This window comes from Ochlerotatus camptorhynchus, unplaced genomic scaffold (genome assembly GCF_037179485.1).
Source record: "Ochlerotatus camptorhynchus isolate MF236.1 unplaced genomic scaffold, CSIRO-AGI_Acam_v1.1 ptg000268l, whole genome shotgun sequence".
Taxonomy (NCBI): Eukaryota; Metazoa; Arthropoda; class Insecta; order Diptera; family Culicidae; genus Ochlerotatus; species Ochlerotatus camptorhynchus.
The window spans coordinates 700001-715284 of record NW_027040758.1 but is presented as its reverse complement, the minus strand read 5'-3'; the positions used below and the strand labels follow the sequence as shown (position 1 = coordinate 715284).

The 15284-nt window shown below is 42.9% G+C and overlaps 1 protein-coding gene across 2 annotated transcripts; it reads left to right on the top strand.

Moving 5' to 3' along the window:
- Positions 1–284: 284 nt before the first annotated feature.
- Positions 285–14981, top strand: LOC135705516 (SH3 domain-binding protein 5). Of its 2 annotated transcripts, XM_065227290.1 has the most exons (7): positions 285–904; positions 11657–11719; positions 11801–11929; positions 11994–12283; positions 12381–12446; positions 12554–13219; positions 13276–14981. In XM_065227290.1, exons 1-7 carry the CDS (start codon positions 854–856, stop codon positions 13793–13795), a joined length of 1785 nt encoding a protein of 594 aa, XP_065083362.1. In that variant the 5' UTR covers positions 285–853; the 3' UTR covers positions 13796–14981. The 2 variants fall into 2 exon arrangements, with proteins under 2 accessions (XP_065083362.1, XP_065083363.1); XM_065227291.1 differs by lacking the exon at positions 12381–12446.
- Positions 14982–15284: the final 303 nt, after the last annotated feature.

Here is a 15284-nt window from a genome sequence, read left to right as displayed (position 1 = left end):
TCTCTTTCACATGGCATGCTTGTTGGGCTTGATGCCGACCGGACCGGACCTACTACGATTGAAACGTCTCAGAGCGGAGCAAGACGATCATAAAAATAAATAAACAGATGATGATGCCACCGTCGGCACTTCCTTTCCCCCACACCAGACCACACTGTCCGTCGTCCGAGTGATGTAATGTCCACAAACAACCCTCTCAGTTTGTTTGTGGAACGGCGCATGCGCCGCCCCCATACTTATCTCCCAATCGCACACGTCGTAGTTGTCCGTTCAAATAAATCGGAGAAGGTTGTTTGCCTACTAACTACCCAGTACGGAGTTCTGAGAGTCGCCTCTTAGTAGGTATTCTCATTTCTGCCTCGCAGCTGGTTCCCGAGGGCTGCAGCAAAATCGGATCGGTTTTGAGGAGGCCCACCAACAGTAAAGGTTCCTTCTTGTCCCCAAAATAAAGTTAAAAAAGAAACTACTTTATCAGGTGTCGGTTTTTCGTTCCTCCGGAGGAGCCTCCTCAAATCGCGCTAACTAATCGCTTCGGACTCCGGTCGCCAACAATTTGCCAGATTGGGCAAAGTGGAAAAAATTTTCACTCGTTTCTCGCGGAGTGTGCAGAAGGTGAAAAACGTGTGCTAGCAGCGGGCAGAAGTAAAAGTTTCCCGACACGGGAAAAAAGGTTCATTTCCTGCCAATTAATCAGGACTCTCCTCGGGATCCGACAACGATGGAAATGGAGCACCATTACCCCAAAGGAAAGCAGTAAAAGGCAAAAGGTGGCACGACACCGACCGACCGACGACGGATCGAATCCAAAAATAACGCAGGAGCAGAAAATAATCATCTAATAAACTAAGCAACCATGTCGTCGCTGGAGCAGGATAGCAACGCTCCAGTGGATCCAAGAGTGCAGGTAAAAGCAGTGACATTTTGGAATCGAATCATGCATGCTAGCAGATACAGGTTATAGCGAAAAGTGTAGTTTTTTGCTACCCCACCCCCGTAAGCGTGAGGGGGGTGAGATGTAGCGGGTGGTAATGACGCTAAGAAACAATCAACACCTTGCGTCGCGCGTTGCTTTTTCTCGCCGAACCGTGCGTCAACGCTTTTTTGTTGTTGCTATATAGATGCTCTCATCGTCGCATAAATATATTACCTCTGTTGATTGGCTTTTATTGAAGCATGTCGTCGCGTTGGTTGTGTTGCTGGTGAGTGGAGGTGGGAATCGCTGCACTCCTTACGCTGCCAACATATACATACCTACCACTAGTGTTTAAAAGAGGGGCCAAGAATTGCAAGGATGTTCCTTCATCCGGGTGCCACCATGTATGGAAATTGGAGCCAAGTAAATGCATCTGTGCATAGCCGAAGTGTACAAAAAGGATGTTGTATAATGCACCTGCATTGGTGATATAATTTTAATGTGAGCTTTTGCCATTGAATAGCTGCCAAACAAAGGGATATGGGAATTTGTTTATTTCTTTGGAAAATTTCTAGAAAAGCTGCAAGCGCATTAAATCATTGGCAAATATCGTGAATTTCTTGAAAATTGAAAAAAGTTATCTAGGGTAAATGGCGGCTTCGGCACCCATTGACTGTTTTCGACAACAAAAATGTATACGGTAATTTCACTGTATTTTCTCACCAAAACGCTTCGCTGAATGTAATCAAAGCATTTCTTAGACATTCAGTTTCAATCTGATAGGGTTTTTATGACTGAGCAAAAGCATTTTTTCAGTTTTTTTCATGAAATAAAACGCATGCACTACAAAATGTTGCCGATCAGTGCTGCAAAATCTCGACAATACACGGTGATATTCAAGATTCTCATTTGGTCACTCATTTGAGCTAATAGTCATCATCAAAGCAAATCCTGTTAATTGTCAATGGAAATACTGTCAGAGACATGTAGATATTTCTTTTAACTAAATTTGTGACGAAATTAAATGGCTTGAGCAAAATAAATACATGGAGCCGTTTAATTGAACAATTATCTACGTCCTGAACTACTTGGATAACAATAATGTGACACAGAATGTACAAAATTACACATTTTGTTTCCAGGTGAATCTTTTTCATTGACGAAAAACTGAATGAGATTTTGACGAAGGTTTTTTTTTGAGGATCAAGTCTGTCAGCAGCGTTGCCAGTATTCCAGATTTATCTGGATTTTCCAGATTAGCAGTCGTCTTGGCAGATACATATATTTTTCCAGATTCTTTAAATATGTTCAAAATTTCCCCAGATTTTTAAAATGTGTTACTTTTAAATATCAGTGTAATTGATGGCCTCTAACCAAAAAACTAAACAGCCAAACTTAAAACTTTAATTATTAAAGGCTATCAACGTAGGACATTATTGCAACATCATAGGCGAAATGGCTCTAATGTTGACCTATGGAGCTAAGATTGGGCCCTTCGCTAAAAATCTGTTATTTATCAATTTTATCTAGATGAACGCGGCGTGGATATTTTTTGGTTGCTTTTGAAAATTTAGTCGATTACTGAATTTATGAATAGCCCTAAATTAGGGGCATTTAGGCCGACATTACATCCATTTCCATTCCATTATATTTTTTTTTATTTTTTGGTTGTATGTAATTGATTTTTTTATAATCCGGGATTTATGAAAATCAAACTTAAATAAGGAGGAATTTCCCTAATTTTTGAATTTAGGGAAATCGAAAACAGTTCAGGATTGAAAACAAAAAACTGAGCTTTGGGAAATTAGCAAGGCTTTAGAATCTAGACAACCGTCAGGACTTTGAAGTATGTTCGTGATATTTTTGAGGACAATTAATTGGATTTTTAAGGAGAATTTTAAAAGCATCTGATAATTTTAGGCATTTTTTAAGTACATGTGAATATTGAGCTACCTTTACAATCTTAAATACTTTAGAATTCTGAATTGCCCTAGAGTTCATAATTTTAAAGTAATTCTGAAAATAGTTTATCGCGAAATTTGGGTATGCAGTCTGTGCAACCTCTGTTTGAAGACGAAGTCAATTGTCTTTTAAAAACTCTGATGAAAATTGCATGGAGATTTTGTGAAGATAGGAAATAGTTAGAATACGGAAGATAAATCTTAGAAAATTCTTAAGATGAAACTTAAGGAGATTGCTGATAGGAATCGTGCGAATAATTTCAATGGAATTCTATCCAATGTTTCTATAAAGGTTAATTTTTAATTTTTTTTTGAGAAATCTGGCAATTGCTGGGAGACTTTCAAGGTCATTTTGGCAAAGTACTTGAGTACTTAGCAAATACTGAAGAGGGTTTCAAAACAATTCTGACCTTACCTACAAAACAGTTCAAAGGATAAGTCTGAGAAGAATATGACGGTAATTTTGAAAAGTGTACCAAGGAAATTATCTAGAATCTTATAAAAAAACGTTTGGTTGTTATCAAGATTAGTGATACTGCGGTGCGGAAATGTTGAATTTTGATAGGGATATAAGCTGTACTAAACGATGGGTTAACTGAAAATTCAATTTGATATAACGTAAGCATTCTATACTATAAAGTAATGAAAAGTCCTAAAAGAGCGATCCATCCCTGTGATCATGTAGAGTATGGGGTAATGGAATTTTTTTTACCAATTAATGTGCTAACCTACTTTACTTCACAATGGGTGAAATTGTACCCATTGACCTAAATTTTTGTGTTGCAGTACAAGAAGATATAAATCGTTTGCTAGTCTGGTGCGGAGACAACGGCATGCGAGTCAACAGCCAAAAATTGGAAAGTGATATCCTTCACCCGCAGCAATAGCGTAACTCTTCATCCATACTGCATGGGACCGTGTAAACCCAATCTGCGATCTAGGCGTTACGATCGATTCCATGTTAACGTTTTGTGAACACATATAGCTTATAAGCTTCATAACTGACAAAGCATCCACTGTGCTTGGTTTTATTCGTCGTCATGCTTCTGGTATCACCGATGTGTATTGCCTCAAGATAGGGTTAACTACCCCATTTCCGGCCTATTAAGCATAACCCGCACTTAGTGTTTCTTAATCTTGTTCAGTTTAGCACCAAACGGAATGTTATTATTACTGATGGCTTCCAAATTTATTTACCTTTCCGTACGTACCGTAAGATTTGAAAACGAGAAACTAATCGTTGAGATTAGTCCAACACTGCTTCTTGACGCCAAACTCGGCCTACGGATTTTAAACTTGGCCTAACGCATTGAAACGCAATTGAAACGCCAATGAATTCACTTCGGCCTATCGTATGAAGATAAAAATTGATTCGGTCGGAGCGCTTCTTTTGTTTTTGGGAATAATGGGTGCAAACTTTCATATCACGCGTTCTCATTGACTTCGTTACCGACTTGTTAACTAAAGTATCGTACCAAACGCATAATTGACTTGTTAACTCTGAAATCATGGATATATTTGAAGTTTTCTGCTCGATAGGCCCAAAATGGGCGATTAGGCCCAAGTAGTTCTCTACCCTACTATTCTGCTCGTTGGTTCGTAGTATCTTAGAATATGCTTCTCCAGTGTGGTCTCCATTTTACACTACGCATACTCTCACGATTGCACGGATTCAGAAAAGTTTCATGAGGTTTGCTTTACGTCAGCTCCCATGGAATGATCCAGTAATTCTTTCTAGCTATCCAGACCGATGCATGCTAATTGATTTGGAATCTCTCTCAGCAAGGCTGTAATGATTTTTTTTTTATATTAATTTATTTGTACAGGCTCAATCGAATAAACTTTACAGAGTCGAGTTATCATTTGCATTATACATGATGAATGTCTTAAATCTAGAGTTAAAGGAATTGAACCGATTACTCGCGGTCGTCTCGAGGTTAGTGGAGATTTACAATTTTTTGGATGGGGAAAGGGAGAAGGAGGTTTGAAATATGATTTATTATACAAATATTTAATTAATCCTAAAACATGAACTTATTTCTAATCATCTTGAAAACAAACATTAAAAAAAAAACTACACGCACAATACACAAACTAGACACAAGGTTAATCAAACTTACAATCTAAGGTTAGTATTCTTAAAGTAAACATATATGAGTTTCATAAACTCCAGATCGCGTCTAGCCAAAATATCCCGAACTGGAACATTAGGTTGTCTACCTCGAGCCCGAAGGGAATCGCACAGCTCAGATCTGACTCCACGATGCTCAGCACAAGACCAAAGGATGTGATCGGCGTCTTGGTAACCTTGTTCACATTCACAGAGATTGATGTCTCCCAGCCCAACACGAAACAAGTGAGCGTTTAACGAATAGTGATTGGACATGAGGCGAGACATCAGACGAATGAAGTCTCGACCCACATCCAACCCCTTGAACCAAGGACTCTTCGACACCTTAGGGATGATCGAGAATAGCCATCGTCCCAAACTCCCTTCACTCCATTTATTTTGCCAGCTGGCGAGCGAAAAATTCATTGTAGGCGATTTGTCGATCGTAAATATCGCCTTGCATAGCGCCCACCTTAGCAAGTGAGTCCGCCTTCTCATTGCCCGGAATCGAGCAATGAGATGGGACCCATGCAAAGGTGATGACAAAAGATCTTAAAGATAAAGCACTCAGAAGCTCTCGTATTTTCATGAGAAAATACGAGGAGTGCTTTACTGGCCTCATGGATCGAATAGCCTCGACAGAACTGAGACTATCCGTAAAAATAAAATAGTGATCTGGTGCAAGTGAGGCGATCGTTTCTAGCGTATAGTGTATTGCCGCCCGTTCAGCAACATATACGGAACAAGGAGCTTGAAGCATTCGAGAGACGCTATGAAATTCGTTAAAAATACCACAACCAGCGGTCGACTCTATTAGTGATCCATCTGTGAAGAACGATCTTGCGGAATCAACTTGGCCAAACTTTGCAGCGTAAATTGACGGAACAATCATGGAACGATGATGTTCTGGGATTCCACGAATCTCCCGCGTCATAGATAAATCAAAACTAACTGAATTGCCGAAGTCGGAGAAGCATACACGATGGGGATTATGCTGTGAAGGGCTGACATCCTGAGTTATGTACACGTAGTACAATGACATAAAACGAGTTTGAGGGTTTAGCTCAAGAAGCTTCTCAAAGTTTTCGATTACCAGTGGGTTCATAACTTCACAACGGGTGAGGAGCCTGAGGGACAATTCCGAAAACCGATCCGATAGTGGCAACATGCCCGCCAACACTTCGAGACTCATCGTATGAGTCGAGTGCATGCATCCTAACGCGATACGAATACAGCGATACTGGATCCGTTCCAGTTTGATGATGTGCGTTTTAGCCGCCGACTGGAAGCAAAAACTACCGTACTCTAAAACCGATAAAATCGTTGTCCGGTACAACGTTAGAAGATCTTGCGGATGAGCTCCCCACCACGTTCCGGTAATTGTTCGGAGAAAATTGATCCTTTGTTGGCATTTTCGTCTCAGATACTCAATGTGGGATCTCCAGGTGCATTTGGAATCGAACCAGACCCCAAGATATTTGAAAGACATGGAATGAGTGATCGGTTTACCCAAAAGTTGAAGCTTTGGTTGTGCTGGGCTATGCTTCCTAGAAAAAACGACCAACTCAGTTTTCTCCGTGGAGAATTCGATACCTAGCTGGATAGCCCAAGTAGACAAATTGTCTAAGGTATCCTGTAAGGGTCCTTGCAGGTTGACCCCTTTGGGCCCTGTCATAGACACTACGCCATCATCTGCATGTTGTCTCAACGTGCAGTTGTCACTTAGACAATTGTCAATTTCTCTGACATAGAAATTGTTCAAAAGGGGGCTTAAACATGAGCCCTGGGGGAGACCCATGTAACTAAATCGAGAAGCTGTAGAGTTTCCATGAGAAAAGCTCATATGTTTCTCAGACAGCAAATTGTACAAAAAGTTATTAATTAACCGGGAAAGGCCACAAGCGTGGAGTTTGTCTGAAAGGACTTCAACCGATACTGAATCAAAAGCCCCCTTAATATCCAAGAACACAGAAGCCATTTGCTCTTTTTTAGCAAACGCCAACTGGATTTCTGTGGAAAGCAACGCGAGACAGTCGTTCGTTCCCTTACCCCTACGGAAACCAAATTGAGTATCTGAGAGTAGGTGGTTCGTCTCAACCCATTTGTCGAGGCGAAATCATTGGATCATTTTCTCCAACAATTTTCGAATGCACGATAACATCGCGATGGGACGATACGAGTTATGATCTGACGCGGGTTTTCCAGGCTTTTTAATGGCTATAACTCTCACTCGCATCCAATCATCTGGAACAATATTGAACTCCAGGAACTGACAAAACAAGTTCAACATGCGCCTCTTAGCGACGTCTGGGAGGTTCTTCAACAAGTCGAACTTGATCCTATTAGCCCCCGGAGCCGAATTGCGACACGAAAGGAGCGCGAGTGAGAGCTCCAGCATTGAAAAAGGCTGGCTTTCGCGAGGAATCATCTGTGCCGGCACGGAATCAGGACATACTTTTCGCGCGAACTTGAGAATCCACCGATCCGAGTACTCCTCGCTCTCGTTGTTTGAAGACCGGTTACGCATCCTTCGCGCCGTGTTCCAAAGCGTATTAATCGACGTTTCGCGCGATAAACCGTCCACGTGGCTTTGATGAGGCTCTTGAGTTCGTGTTCAAGAGTCGAGTACGCTTCGAAATACTCGGGTGTTCCGCGTTTCCGGAAAAGCTTAAACGCGTCGGACTTTTTACGATAAACCTCAGTGCATTGCTGGTCCCACCAAGGGGTAGGAGGTTTCCTACGAAAAGACGTTCCTGGAACCGGCCGAGTTTGAGCTCGAAGCGCGCTGTCCAAGATCAGATTGGAGAGGAAGTTATATTCCTCCAACGGTGGAAGCTATTCTACCGACGACACGGCTTCATCTATCGCGGTCTTGAACGTTGTCCAATCGATATTACGGGTGAGGTCGTACGCGACGTTAACGGATTCCGACGAATTGAACGCACTGGCAATCGAAATGCCGATCGGCAAGTGATCACTACCGTGGGGATCCTGGATCACATTCCACGTGCAATCCAACGATAATGAATTAGAGCAAAGTGTGAGGTCTAATCTACTTCCATTTGAGGATGGACCAGCCAGACGTGTTACTTCTCCATTGTTAAGAATTGTCATATTGAAGTTATCACAGAGGTCATATATCAAAGTAGAACGGTTGTCATCATACAGTTCCCCCCAGCCTGTACCGTGGGAATTAAAATCTCCCATAATCAACCGTGGAGTAGGAAGAACTGAACAGATATCTGAAAGTTGTTTTTGACTAATCGAAACTCGGGGAGGAATATACACAGAAGCAATACAAAGGCTCTTGCCTTTAACAAAAGCCTGACATGCGACAACTTCAATACCTGGAAATTGTGGAAGATTCACTCTATAGAAGGAATGGCACTTTTTGATCCCCAAAAGTACTCCTCCTCCACGCGAATCCTCACGATCCAGTCGAATAATGTTAAAATCATGAAAAGGAAGATCGATATCTGAAGAGAGCCAAGTTTCACACAGAGCAAATGCATCACAATCATTATTGTGAACCAAAAACTTAAACGATTCTATCTTAGGAATAAGACTTCGACAATTCCACTGTAGAACAGTGATCAAATCCCCGACCTCGTTTGGAAAATTATCCATCGAAGGAGATGATTGCTGCAAGGAGGGGCCACTTCAATGTCAACTGCTTCAAGAGGGTTTTCACAGTAGGAAGCATTGCCAGAACAATGCTTTTCAGAGGATCAGAAATATCGAGGTAATTGAGGATACTGCCGACGGATTTGAAAGATCATCTCTTCGCCACGGCATGCCATCAGGAATCGAACGAGAGTTGATTCGAAACGGTCCTATGGGGCCAAGAGCTGATGAATAGGCTATGAAGCTTAGACCTTATAGTTGCGATTTCGAGTATGTTCGTGGGAGAGATAACAACGTAGATCTGGTGTAGCAGATGCTTCTCGGGACTTGCCGGGCAATGAGGAGTGTTCGACTTGACTTCACTTGTAGCAGCATTGGCAACGGACTTGAATGTGGACAATTTCTTCGAGTTTGGGCCGGCCACCTTGGTGCTATTCCCTTGAGAGCGATGTTGTAGATCGCTTGATACAGACTTCAGCATTCGAACTTGCTGGATGAGGAATTCAATCGACTCATCGTAGCATACGTCGGCCTTCTGACGCGTTTCCTGTTCCCAAGAACGTTCACCGAGCTTTCCTAACGCTTTCACGTGCCGCTGGAATTCGTCGACCAATGTGTTTAGCTCCTGTTCTGATTCACGCTTGATTGGTGGTAGTTCGAATAGTCCTCGAAATAACTCCTTCCTCACGAACCGCCTATTGTCATAGCACTTCATCAATGCGTCCCACGTAGACGCATAATTGTCCGCCTGAATGTCCACGCTTTCAAACGGCTTCTTTGCTTCTCCCTCCAACGATTGCAGCAGATATTGGAGTTTGTTGACGGTCGGGATGTCGTCGTTGCTGTGGATCATCGACAGAAAGTTGTCCCGGAACGATATCCATCTGAATTCATCTCCGCTGAACTTCGGCAGCCGATGGTGAAAACTCGATGCTGTGTGGTGAGCGAAGGTGTTGATCATCGTCGAATTTAATGGAGGCTGGCCGTTGTCCATCTCGGAGAGTAGAAAGCCTTTCAATACGCAGTACCGATTTTTGAATCCGGTGCGTACCTCGATGTGATCTTCGAACTGATCGACGTCTAATTTCTCTACCCTTGGACCGGTTGAAACTCCTTGTTGACCTTGTCCAAGGTTTTCAACCGAACTGATACTTGGTTGGCGTTCCGCTCATGGTCGTCCTTCGCCATGAACTTTTCCACCACATCTCGTATCACCAACACTAGCTTAAGGATCAGGATGTTTCCTTCCAGCTTCTTTTGAGCCTTGTTTGCCATTTCACTCACCACTCGAATCACGCGCAAGAACAGAAACGACACGTTTCGTTACTTCAGACATTTGGACTGCCTAACATGGATTGGTGCTCATTTTTTAAAGGACGGGTTAGGTTAGTTACTCTATTCTGAAATCTGTGAAAGGGAATCTAGTTTCATGTAGAACAAAACGTCCAATGTAACAGTCATTGATTATGTCATTGAGAAAAATCGTCAAATGTAACATGTCCGATGTACAACTTGACTGGTCAAAACGTACTATGTGTTTTTTTTTTTTCTATATAGTAGCAAGAAATTCAAAGTAAAATTGTGATTTTACCGTTTCTACTGAATTTTCAACGTTTTCCGAGTAGGAGCTTACCGCCATTAGATTAACTCTAAAGGCCCAAGCGCAATGACAGCGGAAGCCGAACGGCAGCGGCAGCGGAAAAGCCAGATCTGAGTAAGCTCACTTGTCGGATTGAAAACTAGTTAGAATCAAATCGACTTCGGTTAGGCATCTTGAAGCCATTTGTGACAACTGTCAAACTTTCCGTTTCCGTTCCGCTTCTGCCCAGAAACTCGGATTAAAGGCCCAAGCGTAATGACAGCGGAAGCGGAGTGGCAGTGACAGCGGAAAAGCCCGATCTGAGTAAGCCTACTTGTCAAATTGGAAACTAGTTAGAACCATGGTGGGTATATAAATGGTGATACAGCTTTGTCAATATATAGGCGAGGAAGTCGCGGGGGGGGGGGGGGGGGGTAATGCGGTTTTAGAGCAAATTGTAAACAAACTCGGTCGCTGTCCCATACAAAAATCCAACATGGCTGAATCACGAATTTGACACATTAGAACACCTATATGTAGCCACCTTGGTTAGAACTAGAGTCGGTGTATAATGAGTCACGCCAAGAGTGAAGCCAAGTCTACCTATCGAACTGTCAAACCAGCTACCTATCGTGCAAAGTAAACAAACATTACGATGCTATGAAAGGTCCACGAAAGGTATTGCAATAAAATATAAAATATAATCGAAGAAATGATAATAAACACGCAGTGAGCATTTAATTGTCATGGGATCGAGCATGGGATACGTTTGGTAATGATCAGTAATTTGACAAAATCACTGATACATTGATTTACTACAGCCGCTATTATATTTTCTCGCTAGAAGTCATTTGAAGTTGATGTAGAAGTCCTCTGTTGCCAAGTTAAAAGAAAGGGAATCTTTCGAAAACTGTGATGCGAGTTCAACTGTTTTTCTCTTGGCGTGACTCATTATACACCGACTCTAATTAGAACCAAATCGACTCCGATGAGGCATCTTGATGTAATTTGTGACAACTGTCAAACTTGCCGTTTCCGTTCCGCTACCACCCACATTGCTTGTGGGCCTTAACTGTTATCAAGATCGAATCAACTTTTCGTTTGGTAAACGTAAACGATGGCGTTTGAAAATCAAGATGCTAGATCTGATTTCAAGATGGTGGCTTCCGGATATGAAAATGTTTTTGATACTCTACGCCGTGCAATTAAAATCGATGTCTCTAAATGTGATCGTGTCAAAGTTTTTTTTTCAAAAGAGCACCGACATTGCTATTAACCCTATTCTAATAAATTGTCTAATAATTCTGGAGCAGTGTAAAAGAAATCCATCCACTCATCTGTACATCAACGCACATTTGCAAGCATGATTGAACATTCTCATTTTCCACCATCATACTTCAGCTGTACCCATGCAGATAACGTCAATTACATCTGTTTTTCCATTTTCTTCGCCTGACTGCCGCCAACAGATCGAACTGGAGAAGCTGAACGAAGCAACAGACAACATCAACAAGTATGAAGTCGAGCTGGATGTGAGTATTTATTTTATTTGAGCAATTTCCACCACGAAGCTGACCACCCCGCACGCGTTTCGCCTTTATGTCTTTCACCAGGAATCCAAAAACGAATTCCGTGAACTGCTCAAGGAGAGCGTCGAGAAGATCAAAGCCGTCGCCAAGAAGCTGGGCAATTCGATCGAAACCGCCAAACCGTACTACGAAGCGCGGCTGTATGCTTCGCAGGTGACCCCCTCCCGCTACTGGGTATGCAATTCTGTGCCATAATAATCTCTATTTCAAATTTTAGCTAACAAAAGAAACGCAACAATCGGCTCTGAACTACGACAAGGCCAAGTCGGTACATGCGGCGGCCAAGGAGATGGTGTTCCTGGCGGAGCAGGGCTTGGGCGAGAAGTCAACGCTGGATACGGCCTGCCAGGAGATGCTGACCCACGCCACGACCCGGGTCAACGAATCCCAGAACGAGTGCACCGAGATGCGAAACGTGCTGAGGATCAGCGAACTGAAACTGGAGGTGGCCAACAATCGGGTTGCCAAGCTGCACTCGCAGCTGAAGAGTGCGATCCGGGCATCGAGGTAGGCCATGTGGGATTTGCCTAGGGCAGTGTTGCCAGATTATTATCGTTGCTCTTCTTTGGTTATTATGTTTCGTTTTCTTCCGTTTTGGTCGTAGTTTGGATGTTCGAAGGAACCTGCTAATGATGAATTTGCTTGTTTATCAAAATGAGTTGTTGTTTTTGTAAGTATGAGTAGATTTTATGATTTGATTTCAACTATCGCCTTTGGTTGAAGCTTCCGTCGATGATCGTCAGGATGGCAGATGACAGCTGATTGATCTTATTTTAGACCGTACTATGAGCTGCGGGCTAACTACAATGCCCTGCTGCTCGAGCAGAAGCAAAAGGTGGTGGACCTGGAGGCCAGGGTGTCCGAGGCGAAGATGAGCTACAACGAGGCTCTCACCCGCTTGGAGAAAATCTCCGAGGAGATTCACCAACAGCGCAAAGCACGTGCCAGCAGTATCGATGAAGATGCATCCTCGTCGTCTTCATCGACAAATCTCCCCCGAAATCAGACGCTGGGTATCGGTGGAATGCATCTGCCCTTCAGCAAGTCAGCTTCGGCGGCACGGATCGAATCCAGTGATGAGTATCTGGAGTTCCCAGCCAAACTGGCCATCAAATCCAGTCCGATTAAGCCAAAGTACCTGGACAAGCTGGACTGTCCGCATCTGTTGAAGGACTTTGCCCGAAAGACCAGTCCCAGCGGGGAAAGCGATTCGGATAACAACTATCTGTTTTCGCCGAACCGGACGATCGATGACATTACCAACATGTCATCGGAGGACATTGAGCAGTGGACGGAGATTCGGTTGTCCAACTCCAACAGTAGCAGTTCGGGATATTCGCAGCACAATTCGTTGGCACTGGAAGACGATGGCAACGGGTTGGCCGCGGATATGATATCGGACACAACCGATACGGATTCCGATGATAGCCACTCGGGACCAAAGTAAGTCGAAGAACCCTATAGCAACCATTCAAATTTTTATGACACGTTCATTTTAGGGTCAAAGCACGCATAATCAAGATGGAGCTCTACGACGACAGCGCTAACCAGAACATTAGAAAGAGCGAAGGCATCACCGGGTGGATTACGAGTCGTTCGATCGGTCGATCAACCTCGATCTCCATGACGGGTTGTTCCCCGACTGGTGCTGCTCCCTCCCTAATAAAAGACACCACATGTGCGGGGTCCGGTTCCGGTCGGCGCCAGAGTTTGGATATTATCATCGATACGAGCGATCGGATGAAGGATGCATTCACCCAAGGCATTCAGCGGATCGGACGCTCGCTCGAGCGCCGGAATTCGGAATCGGAAGTCGCCCGGGACGGTGACTCCGTGGGTGTGAATGGGGGGAATGGCTCGGGCACGGGCACCGGTTCCGGTACGGGGAGTGATTTTTTTCTCTTCCAACGCTCGTCGGATCCTGCACGGGATGGTCTCTCGGATGAACAGGTGGAGAACCTACTTCTAGATCAGGACTGTTCGGATCTGTTTCAGAATGTGGTGAACCTGTCCAAGTAAGCCGGACGAGGGATAGGAACCGATCGAGCGTGGGCCTGGATTTACTGTGATTCGAACCGGCGGCGACGGCAGCAGTCAGCAGTCAGCTAGACGTTTATACACTTATTAAAGCAATTATTCACCGTAGCAAAGTAGTATTTTAACTAATCGGTAGGCTATAAGTGAGATACAAATTGCTGTGAAAGTCATAAAATAAACATGAAAGCAACACTAAGTTAGTGAAAACCAATTCGAAACAAAAGTATTGTTACATAGAGGAAACCTGAACACGTTGGCAAAGATAACATAGCAGAAGCCGTTGATTTTTTTTTTTATTTTTAGCGATCGCAGCGCCACTCGGAAACTTATGAATGAATCATATCACTGGAATGAAGACATGATAGGAACAACGTTTTTTCGAACGAAAGTACTTACAAATTTTAATCGGCACTCTAAAATCACCTTCTACCAATTTGACCAAAAACAACAGCGGCTTTGTTTGTTATCACCTTGACTACTTCAGGTTTCCCATGATTGTTGTTGAAAACACAATAGAACCTTAAGCAAAACAAACTAGTCTATTGAGGAAACAAGTGATCTGCTTATTAAACTATCAAATCAATTGCAATTTAAAGGGGAAGCGTTTTCCAGAAGATACAAACAAGAAACGGAAGCAATTTTTGCTGTCAACCATATTCATGCATAGAGCTTTTTGACGTTTAATCGGCGCACACTACGACACCATTTAAATCGAACGAGTGCAAGCAAGAGAGAAATAGATTAGTGGGAAAACAAACCATGCATTCATCCATGTGTGCTAGATAGAGAAAGACGATTAAACGTCAAAAAGTTCTATACAGAAGATGAAAAACAAACACATGTCAAATGTTTCATTTTGTTTACGTTTTTGTGATGACGCCTATTTCAGTTTGCAACATTTTGACCATTTCCCGTATCTGTGTATGAGTGTAAAGTGTGGTGCGGGGAAGAACAATAGCAGCATGATATGGGTGGCATTCTCCCGCACCGCCAAAACCAAAGAAACAAAGTTATCTAGCTGTGTAGAATAATTGACCTAGCAAATAGCATTGAATTGAACTTAGCAATGGCCGGAATAATGTCGGCGCTGTGCTTTAGACGAGTGAAAGGCAAAAATCAAATCATAAATATCAATTTGCGATGGAATGTGACTGTGGGTGGATTTAATGCCGCTTAGAATTGGAAGAACTTCATATACTGTAGAATACACTTCATTTCGGGGGAGCCATTTCTGACAAACAAAAATCCGGACTATTCTTTACTCTGATACATGCGTTTGCCTGCACTTTTTTACTTCAGATGTGAACTCGTGAACTTTGCATGATGCTAAGCACAACGCCAGGTCCGTTCCCGGATTTACAAAAAATAAATAAATTAACTAACTAACTAACTAACTAACTAACTAACTAACTAACTAACTAACTAACTAACTAACTAACTAACTAACTAACTAACTAACTAACTAACTAAC

Bases quoted from the DNA above. Each gene is read 5' to 3' on its own strand.
- LOC135705516 (XM_065227290.1), top strand. From the start codon at position 854: ATGTCGTCGCTGGAGCAGGATAGCAACGCTCCAGTGGATCCAAGAGTG. The intron at 905-11,656 runs GTAAAAGCAGTG...TGCCGCCAACAG, and splicing joins CAGTGGATCCAAGAGTGCAG to ATCGAACTGGAGAAGCTGAA. The intron at 11,930-11,993 runs GTGACCCCCTCC...TTCAAATTTTAG, and splicing joins CGCGGCTGTATGCTTCGCAG to CTAACAAAAGAAACGCAACA.